This window comes from Oryctolagus cuniculus, chromosome 13, assembly GCF_051225735.1.
Source record: "Oryctolagus cuniculus isolate XC-2025 breed Fujian yellow rabbit chromosome 13, ASM5122573v1, whole genome shotgun sequence".
Lineage (NCBI taxonomy): Eukaryota > Metazoa > Chordata > Mammalia > Lagomorpha > Leporidae > Oryctolagus > Oryctolagus cuniculus.
In genome coordinates, this window is record NC_142879.1 from 67,751,538 (window position 1) to 67,765,886 (window position 14,349).

At 48.9% G+C, this 14,349-nt stretch overlaps 1 protein-coding gene and 1 non-coding gene across 3 annotated transcripts in view; both read right to left on the reverse strand.

The window, feature by feature from the left end:
• Positions 1-5,369: 5,369 nt before the first annotated feature.
• LOC108178174 (ubiquitin-conjugating enzyme E2 N) lies at positions 5,370-5,956 on the reverse strand. The gene has a single exon (XR_016219102.1). It is a non-coding gene; the product is annotated as a ubiquitin-conjugating enzyme E2 N (transcript).
• Positions 5,911-14,349, reverse strand: part of LOC103350904 (uncharacterized) — a 326,018-nt gene continuing 317,579 nt past the window's right edge. The window contains exons 8-11 of one of the 2 annotated variants that reach the window (XM_089311708.1): positions 8,860-9,420; positions 7,635-7,795; positions 6,359-6,450; positions 5,911-6,071 (exon numbers count right to left, since the gene is read on the reverse strand). In XM_089311708.1, the coding sequence (XP_089167834.1) occupies positions 6,060-6,071; positions 6,359-6,450; positions 7,635-7,795; positions 8,860-9,420 (826 nt within the window). In that variant the 3' untranslated portion in view covers positions 5,911-6,059. Of the gene's footprint in view, positions 6,072-6,358; positions 6,451-7,634; positions 7,855-8,859; positions 9,421-14,349 lie in introns of those variants that run through there. The other variant, XM_089311709.1, reaches the window with a different exon arrangement.

Sequence of the window (14,349 nt, forward strand, 5' to 3'; positions counted from 1 at the left end):
GAACACACGATCCCTTGGTGTCTTCCCCACCCCTCAACTGGAGCTGCAGCTGGAGGGGAGTGGCCATTTTGATTGTTTACATTCTCAAGCACAGGGGTGGGCTGCACTTTCGCCTCCAGTGCACAAACACATCAGTTGCAGGGGCCACCCCACCGGGGAACAAGGATCACAACAATTCAGGGTGACTTCCCCCTCATCACGCAAGGGGCACAGTAACAAGAAAAACTCAACAGAAGCCCTAACTCTTTTGGGCAAACAAAGGAACAGGGAGACCAGCCCCAATAGGCGGGGCTTAGTACATCAAAGCCAGGCTACCCACCTCCTTTAGAACCCACTTCCTTAAGCTCCCAGAAGTAAACAAAGCTCTAGGAGGTGGAGCTGCTTGCTTACACTGGCAATCGGCACAGACCCACAGCAGCTCATAGCAGAAGGAAATCAATTTAAAAAATAAACCAAACAGAAATGCCAAAGAACAAAGGAAAATCCTGAATAAGAATGTGGAAGAACCTGTGAACTTGCCAATGGAGCAATCTACAATAATAGAGGCTGAAGAAGAAGAAATTAAAGTCATGCCAGAAAAAGAATTCAGAAAATTAATAATCAGAGTACTTAGAAGATTACTTACTGGAAGAGGGGCAACTGGGACAGAATCCAGCGCCCTGACTGGGACTAGAACCCAGTGTGCTGGCACCGCAGGTGGAGGATTAGCCTAGTGAGCCATGGCGCCAGCTGCAAAATAGACTTTAACACAAAAACTATTAAAGAGACAAAGAAGGACACTATATAATGATTAAAGGATCAATTCAATATGAAGATGTTACTATTATAACTGTGTATGCACCTAATTACAGGGCTCCTGGCTATTTGAAAGAATTATTAAGGAATTGAGAGGGAGATATAGACTCAAATACAATAGTAACAGGGGACTTCAATACCCCACTTTCAGCAATGGACAGATCAACCAGACAGAAAACCAACAAGGAAACAGCAGAACTAACTGACACTACAGACCAAATAGACCTAGCAGATATCTAGAGCCTTCACCCCACAGCCACAGAGTCCACATATTTCTCCCAGGTGCATGGAACTTTCTCTAGGATTGACCATATGCTATGCCATAAAGGGAGCCTCAGCAAGTCACAAAAATTGAAATTATACTATGCATCTTGTCATACCACAATGCAACAAAGCTGGAAAACAACAACTCAAGAATCTCTGCATCATACGCAAACACATGGAAAATGAACAATATGATTCTGAATGAGCAGTGTGTCATAGAAGAAATCAAAAGAGAAATCAAAGAAAATGATAATACAACTTATCAAAATTTGTGGGATACAACAAAAGCAGTGCTAAGAGGAAAGTTTATAGCAATTGGTGTCTACAAAAAAAAGAAAAACAGGAAAAGCACCCAAATAAATGAACTCTCTATGCACCTCAAGGATCCAGAAAAACACCCAAATCCAGTAGAAGAAAAGAAATAATTAAAATTAGAGAAAAAATCAACAAAATTGAAACAAAATTACAAAAGAACAGCAAAATGAAGAGCTGCTTTTAAAAAAAAATAAACAAAATTGACACACTACTGGCCCAACTAACCAAACAAGGAGAGAGAAGACTCAAATCAATAAAATTAGAGCTGGTAATAAAAATGCAACAACAGAAACAACAGAAATAAAAAGAATCATCAGAAATCACTACAAAGAGCTGTATGCCAACAAATTGGGAAACCTAGAAGAAATGCATAGATTCCTGGACACATACAACGTACCTAAACTGAGCCATGAAGACATAGAAAACCTAAACAGACCCATAACCATGACAGAAATTCAATCAGTAATAAACACCCTCCCAACAAAGAAGAGCCTGGGATCAGACAGCTTCACTGCTGAATTCTACCAGATATTCAAAGAAGAACTAACCACAGTTCTTTTCAAATTATTCCAAACAATTGAAAGGGAGGGAATCCTCCAAAATTCTTTCTATGAAGCCAATATCACCTTAATTCCTATACCTGGAAAAGATGCAACAAGAGAAAGAAAACTATAGAGCAATCTCCCTGATAAACATAGATGCAAAAATACTCAACAAAATCCTGGCCAATCGAATCCAACTACATCTCAGAAAGATCATTCACCGGACCAAGTGGGATTTATTCCTGGTATGCAGGGATGGTTCAACATTTGAAAATCAATCAATGTGATACACCACATTAACAAATTGAGAAACAAAAACAATAGGATTGATTATCTCAATAGTTGCAGAGAAAGCATTTGACAAAATACAACACCCTTTCATGGTGAAAACTCTAAGCAAATTGGGTTAAGAAGGAACACTACTCAACACAATTAAGGCAATTTATGACAAACCCATTACCAGCATCAAATTGAATGGGGGAAAAGCTGGAAGCATTTCCACTGAAATCAGGCACCAGACACCCACTCTCACAATTGTTATTCAATAGAGTCATAGAAGTTTTAGCCAGAGCCATTAGGCAAGAAAAAGAAACCAAAGGGATACAAACTGGAAAGGAAGAAGTCAAACTATCCTGTTTGCAGATGACATGATTCTATGAGAAGTTTTAGCCAGAGCCACTAGGCAAGAAAAAGAAATCAAAGGGATACAAACTGGAAAGAAAGAAGTCAAACTATCCTGTTTGCAGATGACATGATTCTATAAACAGGGGACCCAAAAGACTCCACTATTGGAACTCATAAAAGAGTTCAGTAAAGTAGCAGGATACAAAATCAATACACAGAAATCAACAGCCTTTGTATACACAGATAATGCCATGGCTGTGCAAGAACTTCTAAGATCAATCTCATTCACAATAGCCACAAAAACAATCAAGTATCTTGGAATAAATTTAACTAAGGCTGTCAAAGATCTCTATGATGAAAACTACAAAATACTAAAGAAAGAAATAGAAGATACAAAAAATGGAAAAAATCTGCCATGTTCATGGATTGGAAGAATTAATATCATCAAAATGTCCATTCTTCCAAAAGCAAATACCATATGTTTGCCCTGATTTGGGAGAATTAATAGCACACCTAAAATGAAAGTTATAGAAGTGAAATTGTCACTTTTAGAATCAATGTCTTGAATAGTCCTTGACCTGTTGAGGGACAGTTTATCATTTTTACTTTTTGCTGTGTATATCCTTTTTTCTCTGTTTTCTTTCTTTCTCTCTCTTTTCTCTTCTTCCTACTATATGCTGAACTCTCTATGTGACACAGAGTTAATCATATGTATTTTAAGGCAATTGTAAAAAGATCCCAGTTAAAAGTAAGAAGGGGAATGAGATGGAGGAGGTAGTCTATAACTGTAAAACAGTCTAGTTCTGCATACAGTCATACAGACTTACCTCTAAGGGTACAGCCTAGGAACTTGTCATGGGCCCCAAACCCATAAAAATCGGTGGTATAAATGCCATCTTCACTGTTAAAATGCTCATATTAAACATTAAAGTCAACATACAGATTGGTCCAAGTTTAAAAGTGATCATATCAATAACATCAAGTACCCAGTAAAAGCAATAGAATTAGGAAGGAAGGGAAGTCCAACATGGGCAGCAGTCCACACAGCAGACTCCTAGAATGACATTCCCTGTAAATAACACTCTGACCTCAGAATCAACCCTTAAGGCTTCCTGGTCTGGCTGAAAGGCCTGTGAGAGCATTTCAGGCATGGAAGGCCAAGACTCTGTGGCAAAAAAATATCCTACATGGAGGATCTATGTGAGACCTCAGTGGAAAGAAAGGGTCATCAAAGAAGGATGATACACTCTTCTCTGAAGGGAGGAGAGAACATCCACTTTGCTTATGGGTGTGTCCAGATACCGATGGAGTCTATGGTCACAAAAGGCCTCCATAGCCTTGGCAGCCCATGGCAAGAGCCTTGAATGATCACTCACATCATAAATGAGTGTTAATTGTTAAAGGAACAATAGAAGTCACTGTGCACTTGCTCCCCATGTAGGACCTCTGTCCCTAATGAGCTGCAATATGAGAATTGACTGCAAATTTTCTTCCCAAACTGTACTCTATATGTTGTGTCTGTGCAAATTGTTGAAGTCTATGCTTAGCATGGAGTTGGTCCTCTGTATATAAAGTCAAACTAAAAATGAACCATAATGAAGAAGGAGATGGGAGAGGGAGAGGGAGGTGGGATGGGAGTTGGGGGAGGTATGGAGGAAAGAACCACTATATTCCTAAAGCTGTATCTGTGAAAAAATGCATTCATTGAATAAAAACTTTAAAAATGAATGCAAATAAAATAAATGCAAAGGAGAACATGATAATAGTTCTGTGGTAGGGAAGAATTCCTAAGGCAACTACCCCAGAATAAGCTCTGAGATGTGAGGCCCCTAGAGTGGTTTCACTGGTTCATCCAAGGGCTGCTGGGAATCTGGAGGCTGGGCCACCAGGGCACTTCTGTGGCTGATGTTCTTTTTCTTTTTTTTTTAAGAATAACAAAAAATATTTTACTGAAACATAAGATGTACACAAGTTTCCAGACAAGCCATACAAAATGGTCACAAGCATTTTTGAAGGGGGAATCCACCCTTGACAGCAAAGTCACAATGTTATTAGTGAGGGCTGTGATGTTTAATGTTCCCATTTTGGTTCAAACAATCAAGCCTGTCTATCTACAGAGTCTAAATTGTTAGACTTGGCAAGAGAGCATATTCTAAAGAATTGGTTAGCTGCTTTTTAAAAAAATTTTTTTTTTTATTTTTGACAGGCAGAGTGGACAGTGAGAGAGAGAGACAGAGAGAAATGTCTTCCTTTGCCGTTGGTTCACCCTCCAATGGCCGCCGCGGCCGGCGTGCTGCGGCCGGCGCACCGTGCTGATCCGATGGCAGGAGCCAGGAGCCAGGTGCTTTTCCTGGTCTCCCATGGGGTGCAGGGCCCAAGCACCTGGGCCATCCTCCACTGCACTCCCTGTGCCATAGCAGAGAGCTGGCCTGGAAGAGGGGCAACCGGGACAGAATCCGGCGCCCCAACTGGGACTAGAACCCGGTGTGCCGGCGCCGCTAGGCGGAGGATTAGCCTAGTGAGCCGCGGCGCCGGCCCTTGGTTAGCTGCTTTTATCCAATGCAATTAGATCATCATAAAAAGGGAGGGAAGAGCCCATAAAATTATAATAAAACTTACCTCCCCCTTCAAAAAAATAAAGAAAAACACCCACACTCCTGCAGCTAACCCTGACGACTATCTTCCTTCGCAGTGCCTTATACTTAAACCAGGATAGGGGAAAACGAATAAAAGCAGAGGGGCCACTGCTTCTAAACATTTCCACAACAATCCAGATGATACTTCTAGCCTCTGCTCATGTTTTACAACAGCAAATTAGGACAAGACAGATTTGCTAATGTGCATTTAATCACCAAATGACTGAAGATGTCTGGGCTTTTATTCTGTAATATTTCTAAGACTATGTCCATTAAATGCAAACAAAAAGGAAGAAGTCTTGGCAGAACAGCAGTGATGGCACTCGAGGATCAGATCGATTTAAATATTGTTCATGGCATCTAGCCTAGTCCACACTCCAGCTGTTTCGATGGCTTGGGCTTCGTTGGTCTTCCTCTGCTCCACTACATCATTCGCTAATGGATCATCTGGATTAGGAGTACTTAACAAAGCCTAGATTGATCTAGTGCTGAGGACCACTTATCTTTCAAAATATCTAAACATATTCTCTCCAACTTATCTACATTAGGATGATAAATTTTGTTCATGAAACGTACTTCAGGGGCTGCCATCGAGTATTCTTCTGGAAGGAATAGTTCAAGTTTAAAAGTCCCCCACTCAAAGGGGGAATCCTGGGGGCCAGCAATGACCCTATGAAAATAGTGGGCGCTGCTCTCATCTGGTTCTGCTTTAATGCCAGGAACTGGTTCTGTTGGCAAACGCTGGGTTTCCTCGATGATCCTGCGGGGCAGTCCAGCCATCTTATCAGATCCCGAGCTTGGCCTCTGGTCTCATCTCCCATGGCTGGTTTCACTGCCAGCTGGTACTGCTGGACACTCCCAACAAACCATGGCCATCCCGCAATCAGGATAAAATCTGAAAGGAGGAAGAGATTCCTATGGAGACTCCCAAGTGCTGATGCTATAGCTGGGACTGAGGGGAACTCAGGAAAGCAGTGGCAGCACAGGAAGGGACGGGGGCAGAGCACTGTATCCACAGACACAGATGATGCTAAAAGGCTCTACCTGGAGAAATGACAGGACTTCTCGGGGAGAGGAATGAGCACAGTGGGGCAATGGTTTTGGAGTCTACCTGAAGACCAATAATAGGGAAATGAACTGCCCAGGAGATGCTTACAGCCTGGGAATCATTATGAAACTCACTCCGGGAGAGGTCGCCAGCCTGGGCATAAGGAGAAGGGCGGTCCTTGGCTGGTGGAGCTGCCATCCAGAAAGGCCCTTTGATGGTAAGTGACCTGTGGAGGTTCAAAGGGAAGAAAAGTGACCACAGGCAGATGCCAGACACAAGAACGACTACAAGGTCTCCCTAGCACTAACAGAACATAGGAGACCGAAAAAAGTGCACACCAAAACCTAAGTGAACACGATCCTCCCTTTAGTGAAACAACGGCATTCAAAGAGATGAGGAAAAGCCAGGGAGAAGGAGGGAGACCAGGTGAACAGGAAAAACGCAAGGAGGGCAGCCTGAGGTCCCATGGAACATCACCAGCCAAGCCTCCCCAGCAGGACAGAGGACACGGATTAGGATGAGCCCGAACACAGACTTTGTCGGGGGAAAGTGTCCTGGTGCATTATGCTGGGGTCATGCCCATGGACCCCAGAGAAGTGCTACTTAGAAGGGGGTCCAACTCGGGCCTCCCTTGTCCCTTCTTCACTGCAGTGTCGCACAACCCCTGACCATGGACAGTCCCCCTAGGGTTTATGGACACTACTCCAAAGGGGTTGGCATGGGGCTGGGAGAACAAGAAGCGGTCTACCCTGTTTGGATGGAGGCAACATGGAAGTGAGGAGGGTGGGAATGCCCCAGGAGGAGGACCAGACCCTGGGCCACATAGGGCAGAAACCCGAGGAAGAGGGAGGTGAAGACATGGAAGGCCCCAGTGCCACTGCACAACGTGGGCCAACAGAGACAGGGGCTCCTGAACACAGGGGTGGGGAGGGGCTGTTGGCGGGCCAGGCTGGGCCAGAGTCGGGAAAACAGGCCTTCTGGGCACATGGTCTTCAACAGCCAAGAAAACGTTCCATCCCCTACCATTCCCCAGACCCGCTGTCATCAGCTGTGCAACAGAGCAGACCCACATGCCCGTGATCACTTACAAAGACTGGGCTTCGACCCGGTGTCCTGATGTGCACAACTGGCCACCGCTGGAGGGGTCAGCCTCCTCCGCCTCCAGCTGTGTGCTCTCCACTGCAACAGATGGCACACGGGGCAGGTCACAACATGATAAGGGGAAAGATGGGTCCTACCTGCCACCACATGGGTCAGCAGCACCATGGGGATTCACTCTTGGCAGCCAACTGTGCACAGGAGTGCAGCTGGGCCAGGACCCACCAGGAGAAGGCACAGCAAGGCAGTGGTACGGAACAAGACACCAGCAACTAAGTGGAGTGGCAAGGTCTTTTGCTTGGGAGGACTCACATTCCACGGCGCGTGGCCAGGGATGACGCTGTTTTAAACAAAGTGCCGGACAACAGAATCGATGGAAAGGGAAGCCGAAGGCAGCATAAAGATGAGTGACCAAGGCAGGCCAACCGAGGTGCATACAGTCAGATGGGTAGCACACATCCAAATGTTCAATCCTGGCAGGATAGGGTGTGGGTTACAGGCTGAGTGGTGTTAGGTGCTCATCAGGAAAAGGCTAGGAGGAACACAAGGCAGCAAAGGACCAAAATGTACGAGGGCGGCTGGCCTCGCTGGCATGCCTGGAGGGCTGTCTGTGGTCAAAACCAGCACGACTGCCAAAATCCAGCTGACCGCCACCTCAGCCTTGACGGGCAGGCTGGGGCTTCAGAGGGACAGTAGACTGTGAGTTGGAGACCTAGATAAGGGGCTAAGGCATGGGGTCTGGGGTAGCAAGCCAGGCCATGAGAAAGGCCGAACAGCACAGGTTAGCACATTGCCCAGAGGCCATTAATTGCTCCACATGAGCCCATGGAACCAGCAGGGGGCAACGCTATGTATATGATCCCAGCCAGCAACAAACACTGAGCAAAGTAGTGGCCAGCCACGTGTCACCGGGCCGCCACGTGAAAGGTACAGGAGAATGAGGTGGAGACCCCCACTGGGGACCCAGGACGGGGGCCTAAGGAAGGTGGGCCAGCACAGGAGGAAGACTGAGGAAACTGGGCACGGCCCGCAGAACAGAAGCCAAGGCAATCTGATAAGCAACAGAGCACCCTGGTTTAGAGCCTGGAACGGGCCTGACTTGTCACAGCCGGCCGGACTGAAGCCGGGCAGACTGATAGGAAACACGTGCCTTGGATAAGAGCCTGGCACACACCTGACTAACCACCGCGGGTTGGATTGAACCCAGGGAAAGCTGATGGGCAACTCAGCGCCCTGGATTGCAGCCGGGCACCCAGCCGCCCAGCCGCCCCGCCTCGGACCTGCTGGCCACTGTTCCCTCCGCACAGCGGCCCGCCCCCCACCCGGCGGCCGGCCACCCCGGGCCGTGGTGGTGGGTTGCGGTGGGTGTGTCGGGCCCAGGCGGGCCCTGCGAGGGTGGGGGAGCCGGGGCCCCGTGGCCCTTGACAGGCCCCACGGCCCGCCTCTGCCCGCGGCCCTCGCCCAGCTCCGCTGCCCGGTGGCGGCCCACGCCGGGCGTCGTGGACGGAGGGCCGGCGCCGCTGGCGCGCAGTCTTACCCGCAAGGGGCCTCGTGCGCATCTGCGGGCGCCGCCCGTTCCTGCTCCGCCTCCTCCTCGGTGTCGGTGTCGGTGTCGGGCACTGCGAAGGAGCGCCCGCAGGGCGTGGTCACGCGCCAGAGTGCGCTGGGACCCGACCGCGTGTGCCGGGCGTCCCCGGGGCCGCGGGGCACCCACCGGCTCCTGGCCTGCAGGGGTGCCTCCTCCCAGGCAAGAAGCACTTGGCGGCTTGGTGCGGTCCCGGGCCTCAGGGGGACCCGGGTGAGGAGGCCGCCCTTGGGGCCCCAGCCCCGGCCCGCCCCCGAGCCGTCCCAGCCTGGCCGGGAGGTCTCCCTCGGAATCGGGGGGGGGGGGGGATCCTCACATTCCACGACCTGCGCCCGGCGGTAGGGGCGGCCCGCGAAGCGGCCGGGGCCCCAGCCGAGCGGGTAGGACTCGCCAGCGGGGTATGCACCCGCGTAGGCCGGCGCGGCGTCCCCGAGGTAGTAGCAGCAGTCCGCACCGCCCTCTGGGTCGGGCCAGGCCCAAACGGTGTGCTGGTACGGGGCGTCCACGCCAGGCCTGCAGGGGAGAGGCGTGCAGAGGACAGCGCTGAAGCCCGCCGGCGGGGAATGGGGTCGGGGCCCCGGGGCTGCAGGGGCGTGGCCTGGCCGCCAGGCGCCCAGCCGCCCAGCCGCCCCGCCTCGGACCTGCTGGCCACTGTTCCCTCCGCACAGCGGCCATCACCAGTCAATCAGGAGGTGATGGTGATGAACAGCCGTTGACATGGTTACCGCACTACAGAGTGTGCAGACATGTCACTGTGTTGCCACTAGCCTCTGTTCAATATTGGGTTGTGAATCTGAACTCAAGAAATTCCTTGTTTTCCAAAAGAGAAAAAGAGGCTCTGCATCACCATGCAGCCCATCAGTTAGCTTTTCCGTTGGTCGTGCATTTTATCAATATTTATGAGAAAAGTGTCCTGCTGCTGGCCAAAGTCAAGTCTTGGTTGTCCCAGCTGAGCTACCCATTTCACAGACACATACACTTTGCCCTGCACGGAGTCCCCCTTACTTGAACGCAGCTTGAACCGGTGACATAACTTGCAGCAATCCAAGCTGGCCTTTCTTTTCCAGCATGTGGTGTAGCAGGGGTTTGTATATTCCACCATCTGAGAAAGACAGACACGGCTGCCTCACTGGAGGGCTGGACATGCAGCTCAGGCCACTGCCTCTAGGGAGGGCAAACTCCACTACCAGGCTCTGTGTAAGGATTTCCTTCCTTATCTTTATTTCTCCACTTCCCAACAAGACATCTGACAATGCCCATCTTGGAGATGAGCAAACAAGAGTTCTAGCACAGCTAAAGTGCCTGACAACAGGTGATTCAATGGACATTTGACAGAATCAGAATTCCCCTCCTCTGACCTGTGACTCAGCCATGGCCCAGTGTAATCACCACACCCCACAGCCTCTTAAGTCAAACACTAAGTTGAGGCGTGAAGCAGTGGTTTTCTGCATGCTAGGCAAGGCACCCTAACACTGGGGATGCATGATTCCTCTGTGCTGAGGATTTCAGGCTTCTGTGTTTGGGGATAAAAGAGCTAGATAGAATTGTGCAAAATAGAATGCTTATCACCCAGAGGCCCTGAAGGAAACATGCACGCATACTAATGAAGTTCTTGTTAAGTTAGAAATAATGAATGAATAGTGAATAAATGTGTTCCATACTAGGAACCATCTCTGGTATTTTACAAGAAATATGTCTTGCATTTCACAGCAATAATTCAGAGGTGGGATAGCACTGTGGGCATAGATAAGGAATCTCAGGAACAGAGAAGACGGGCATTCTGGAATAGAGCCTGGGGCTAGGGCCCAGAGTCCCCGCCCCACACTCTGCTCTGTGCTACCACAAGGAGTCAGGAACTTTCTTCACCTTCAGGAAGACCCTGGGCTCCCCGAGCAGATCTTCCCTCTCACCAGGGCAGTCCCTGGTCTTGACAATGTCACTTACAGACAATGGTTCCAGGGTAGGGCCAACTCCCTTTTATTGTCTATGAAGTGGATCCTGTACACTCTTCATCACATTTCCCTTGTGTGACTAGCACAAGGACTGGCCAATTGGAACTCAAAAGAAGCTTGGAGGGGCTGGCACTGTGGTGTAGTAGGTTAAGCTTCTGCCTGCAGTGCTGGCATCCCATAACTATGGACACCAGTTAGAGTCCGGCTGCTCCACTTCCAATCCAGCTCCCTGCTAATGGCCTGGGAAAGCAGTGGAAGATGGCCCAAGTGTTTGAGCCCCTGCACTCATGTGGGACATCAGAAGCAGCTCCTGACTCCTGGCTTCGGATCGGCTCTAGCCATTGCAACCATCTGGGGAGTGAACCAGCACCTGGAAGAGCCCACTGCCTCTCCTCTCTTTGTAACTCTGCCTTCCAAATCAATAATAAATCTTAAAAAAAAAAAACAAAAAAACAAAAGCAGCTTCAACTGAGTGGAAGTACATTAAGCCCAGACACGAAGCCCACACCACGTGGTACAGGACACAGAGGCTGCTAATTAAAATGAATTGTTGGCCGGCGCCGAGGCTCACTAGGCTAATCCTCTGCCTGCGGCGTCGGGACCCAGGGTTCTAGTCCCGGCTGGGGCACCGGATTCTGTCCCAGTGGCTCCTCTTCCAGTCCAGCTCTCTGCTGTGGCCCGGAAAGGCAGTGGAGGATGGCCCAAGTCCTTGGGCCCTGCACCCACATGGGAGAGCAGGAGGAATCACCTGGCTCCTGGCTTCGGATCGGCACAGCGTGCCGGCCATAGCGGCCATTTGGGGGTAAACCAACGGAAGGAAGACCTTTCTCTCTGTCTCTCTCTCTCACTAACTCTGCCTGTCAAAAAAAAATGAATTGGCCTCTCCATAACAAAAACAGACATTTCCTGGCATGTACCAGGAATCATTCCCTGGCATTTTAATTGCCACCCCACCCTACCCCACACTAGACTGAAAACCTGGAATTTGCAGAACTCCTGCCTCGGCTATTCCACACTCAGCGACCTGAGGTTGTAATACTAACTTCTAGCTTTCTCACAGTACGGTAACAATGACATTTCTTATGCTCAAGGGAAGAGAACAATCAAATCTGGAAAGCATTTCATTTCTCAGAATCACAAAAGACAACCATTCATCACTTGGGTGAGAGGACCTACAGAACTCACTGTATTTCTCTAAGTGAGTAGCCAAGTTATATACTTGTTGTCGGAGAGCTTCCAACTCCCGTTCTGACTTTGACAGTCTGAGGCTGAAGCTCCGGGTGATCCTTAATGTGTCATCTGCTGGAATAGATGAAGGGCTAGGTGGTCCTGCCATCTTGATGTTGCTGGCAGAAAACGCAGTTTCTGGGACTAGGGTGAAGAAAACCAAGCATAGGAGGAGTTAAAACAAATAAAATACAGTAGCTTCAATCAGGACGGGGATGCGAATAACCATATTGCCTAACTTACTGTTGGGAAACACCCCAGAGATCCTGAACGTCTTTACTAACAGTCCTATCCGGGGGGGGGGGGGGAGGTCAAAATTCAGCTTTTAAGCAACAGCTTATAGCTCGTTCACTGACAAGAATAAGGGAACTGAAGGTCCTACTTGCCAAGTGACCATTTGGAGTAACACTCATAGAATTAGAAGGTAGGGGGTGTCATGGAATCTTAGGAGCTCCTGCCTTCCAGTTGCCTAGGCCAGGCTGCTACGCAAGGCTACCTGGTCTCCTCTTGAAGTCACCACTGAAGGGGACCAGCCACTCCTCCTTCCATCTCAGGAGTTGTGTACCCCCGTGCTGATTTCAAAGACCTGCCTTTCCCTCTACAACAATCTAAGCACATCTCTCACTGTCCACCCTTCTCCGCAGTTGAAAACATCAAGGCAGAATTAGTTTCCAGACAAGGTTTCTTTACTCTAGGGCTGTTAGGAAGTCACCACACTTTTTTGTAAGGTTAAAACACATCTCGAGCCTCTTCCCCCAGGGCGACAAAACACGTTATTGGCTGCCACGACCTTCTTCTCTGGGTTTCTGCAGGTTTTCCTATATCCATTCAGTAGTGTGGGGCCAACAGCAGAGTACAACACTAAGTGAAGGATGAATTCCTTTTCAAAATATTTCGTGTCCTGTCTCAACATGCCTTTGGCTGCATTCAATTGTCTTGGCTTCCTTTCCCTCACACAGGCAGCCACTAAAAGCCACTTAGATATCCCTGCATCCTGATCCTTCCTTTTTTTCATTTGAAAGAGTTACAGAGAGAGGCAGAGACAGAGAGAGAGGTCTTCCACCTGCTGGTTAACTCCCCAGATGGCTGCAATGGCCAGAACTGCGTCGACCCAAAGCCAAGATCCAGGAGCTTCTTCTGGGTCTCCCCCGTGGGTGCAGGACTTGGCCCATCTTCCACTGCTTTCCCAGGCCATAGCAGACAGCTGGATCAGGAGGGGCAGCTGGGACTAGAACCAGCTCCCCTGTGGGATGCCAGTGCTTCAGGTCAGGGCTTTAACTGGCTACATCTCAGTGCCGGCCCCCCTAATCCTTCATTTAACTTGGTGGCTTTGTTTGGTTTCTAAGGGTTGCTAAACGTGACATTTCACACTTGTCTCTTACAGGTTTCGCTAGCCCCACAAGAGCTCTTTTCAAAGATAGCATGAGATTCAAAGAGTTTATGTATTATCTCCTAACTTTACATAGGGATGATCTCTTTTTGGAAGATGTAGAAACCTGATGCTACTGTTCAAGTGTTCTCCTTTAGTTCATCCACATATTGAAGAGAACAGGATTTACTGGCCATCCTTATGGAATGTTGCCTGATGGAGTTTTTTTATAACATGGCTGAACCCTTCTGAATTCACTGTCAAACACGGTTAAGACCAAGATCATGACTGTGCGTGCCTGCTGATCCACAGTGTGCATGGACAGTAATGAGCAGACACTAGGGTGAGAGCAACACCTCACTTTCTTGGCTTCCATTCCCACCAAGCTTTTGTGGACCTCAGACTCAGGGGACTCTCCTGTGAAAGGAGCAGCCAAGAGCCGCCATAAAAATGGCCTTAATAAAACAGTCCTGGGAAATGGGGAGTACACTAAGTTCACAGAGAAAGCAGATAGCTACTACCCAGAGATAAGGGCGACAGAACATCCTGGTATGCACATAAGCCCCCTCCCCTGTGTTTGTTCAAGCTTAACAAAAAAACCGCGAGGCACGTAGGGCACGTAGCCACCCCTTTTCTGCTCTTCAAGGACCCCCTCCCCTTGTCCAAGCTTAGACACGTAGGGCACGTAGCCCCCCGTTTCTCCTCCTCCTCCACGACCTCCTCCCCTTGTAGTTACCCAATAAACTTACGCCACCCTATGGTATGTTAATTTTGTGGTTTTGCCCCTTAAAAGCTGTGTGAGATAGCTGCTCAGGGCTCCTCTCTTGCCCCGCTGCTTGCGGCGGCCAGTAGAGGGCCCATTTGCGCAAATGAAATAAAACTGCCTCCTGTTTT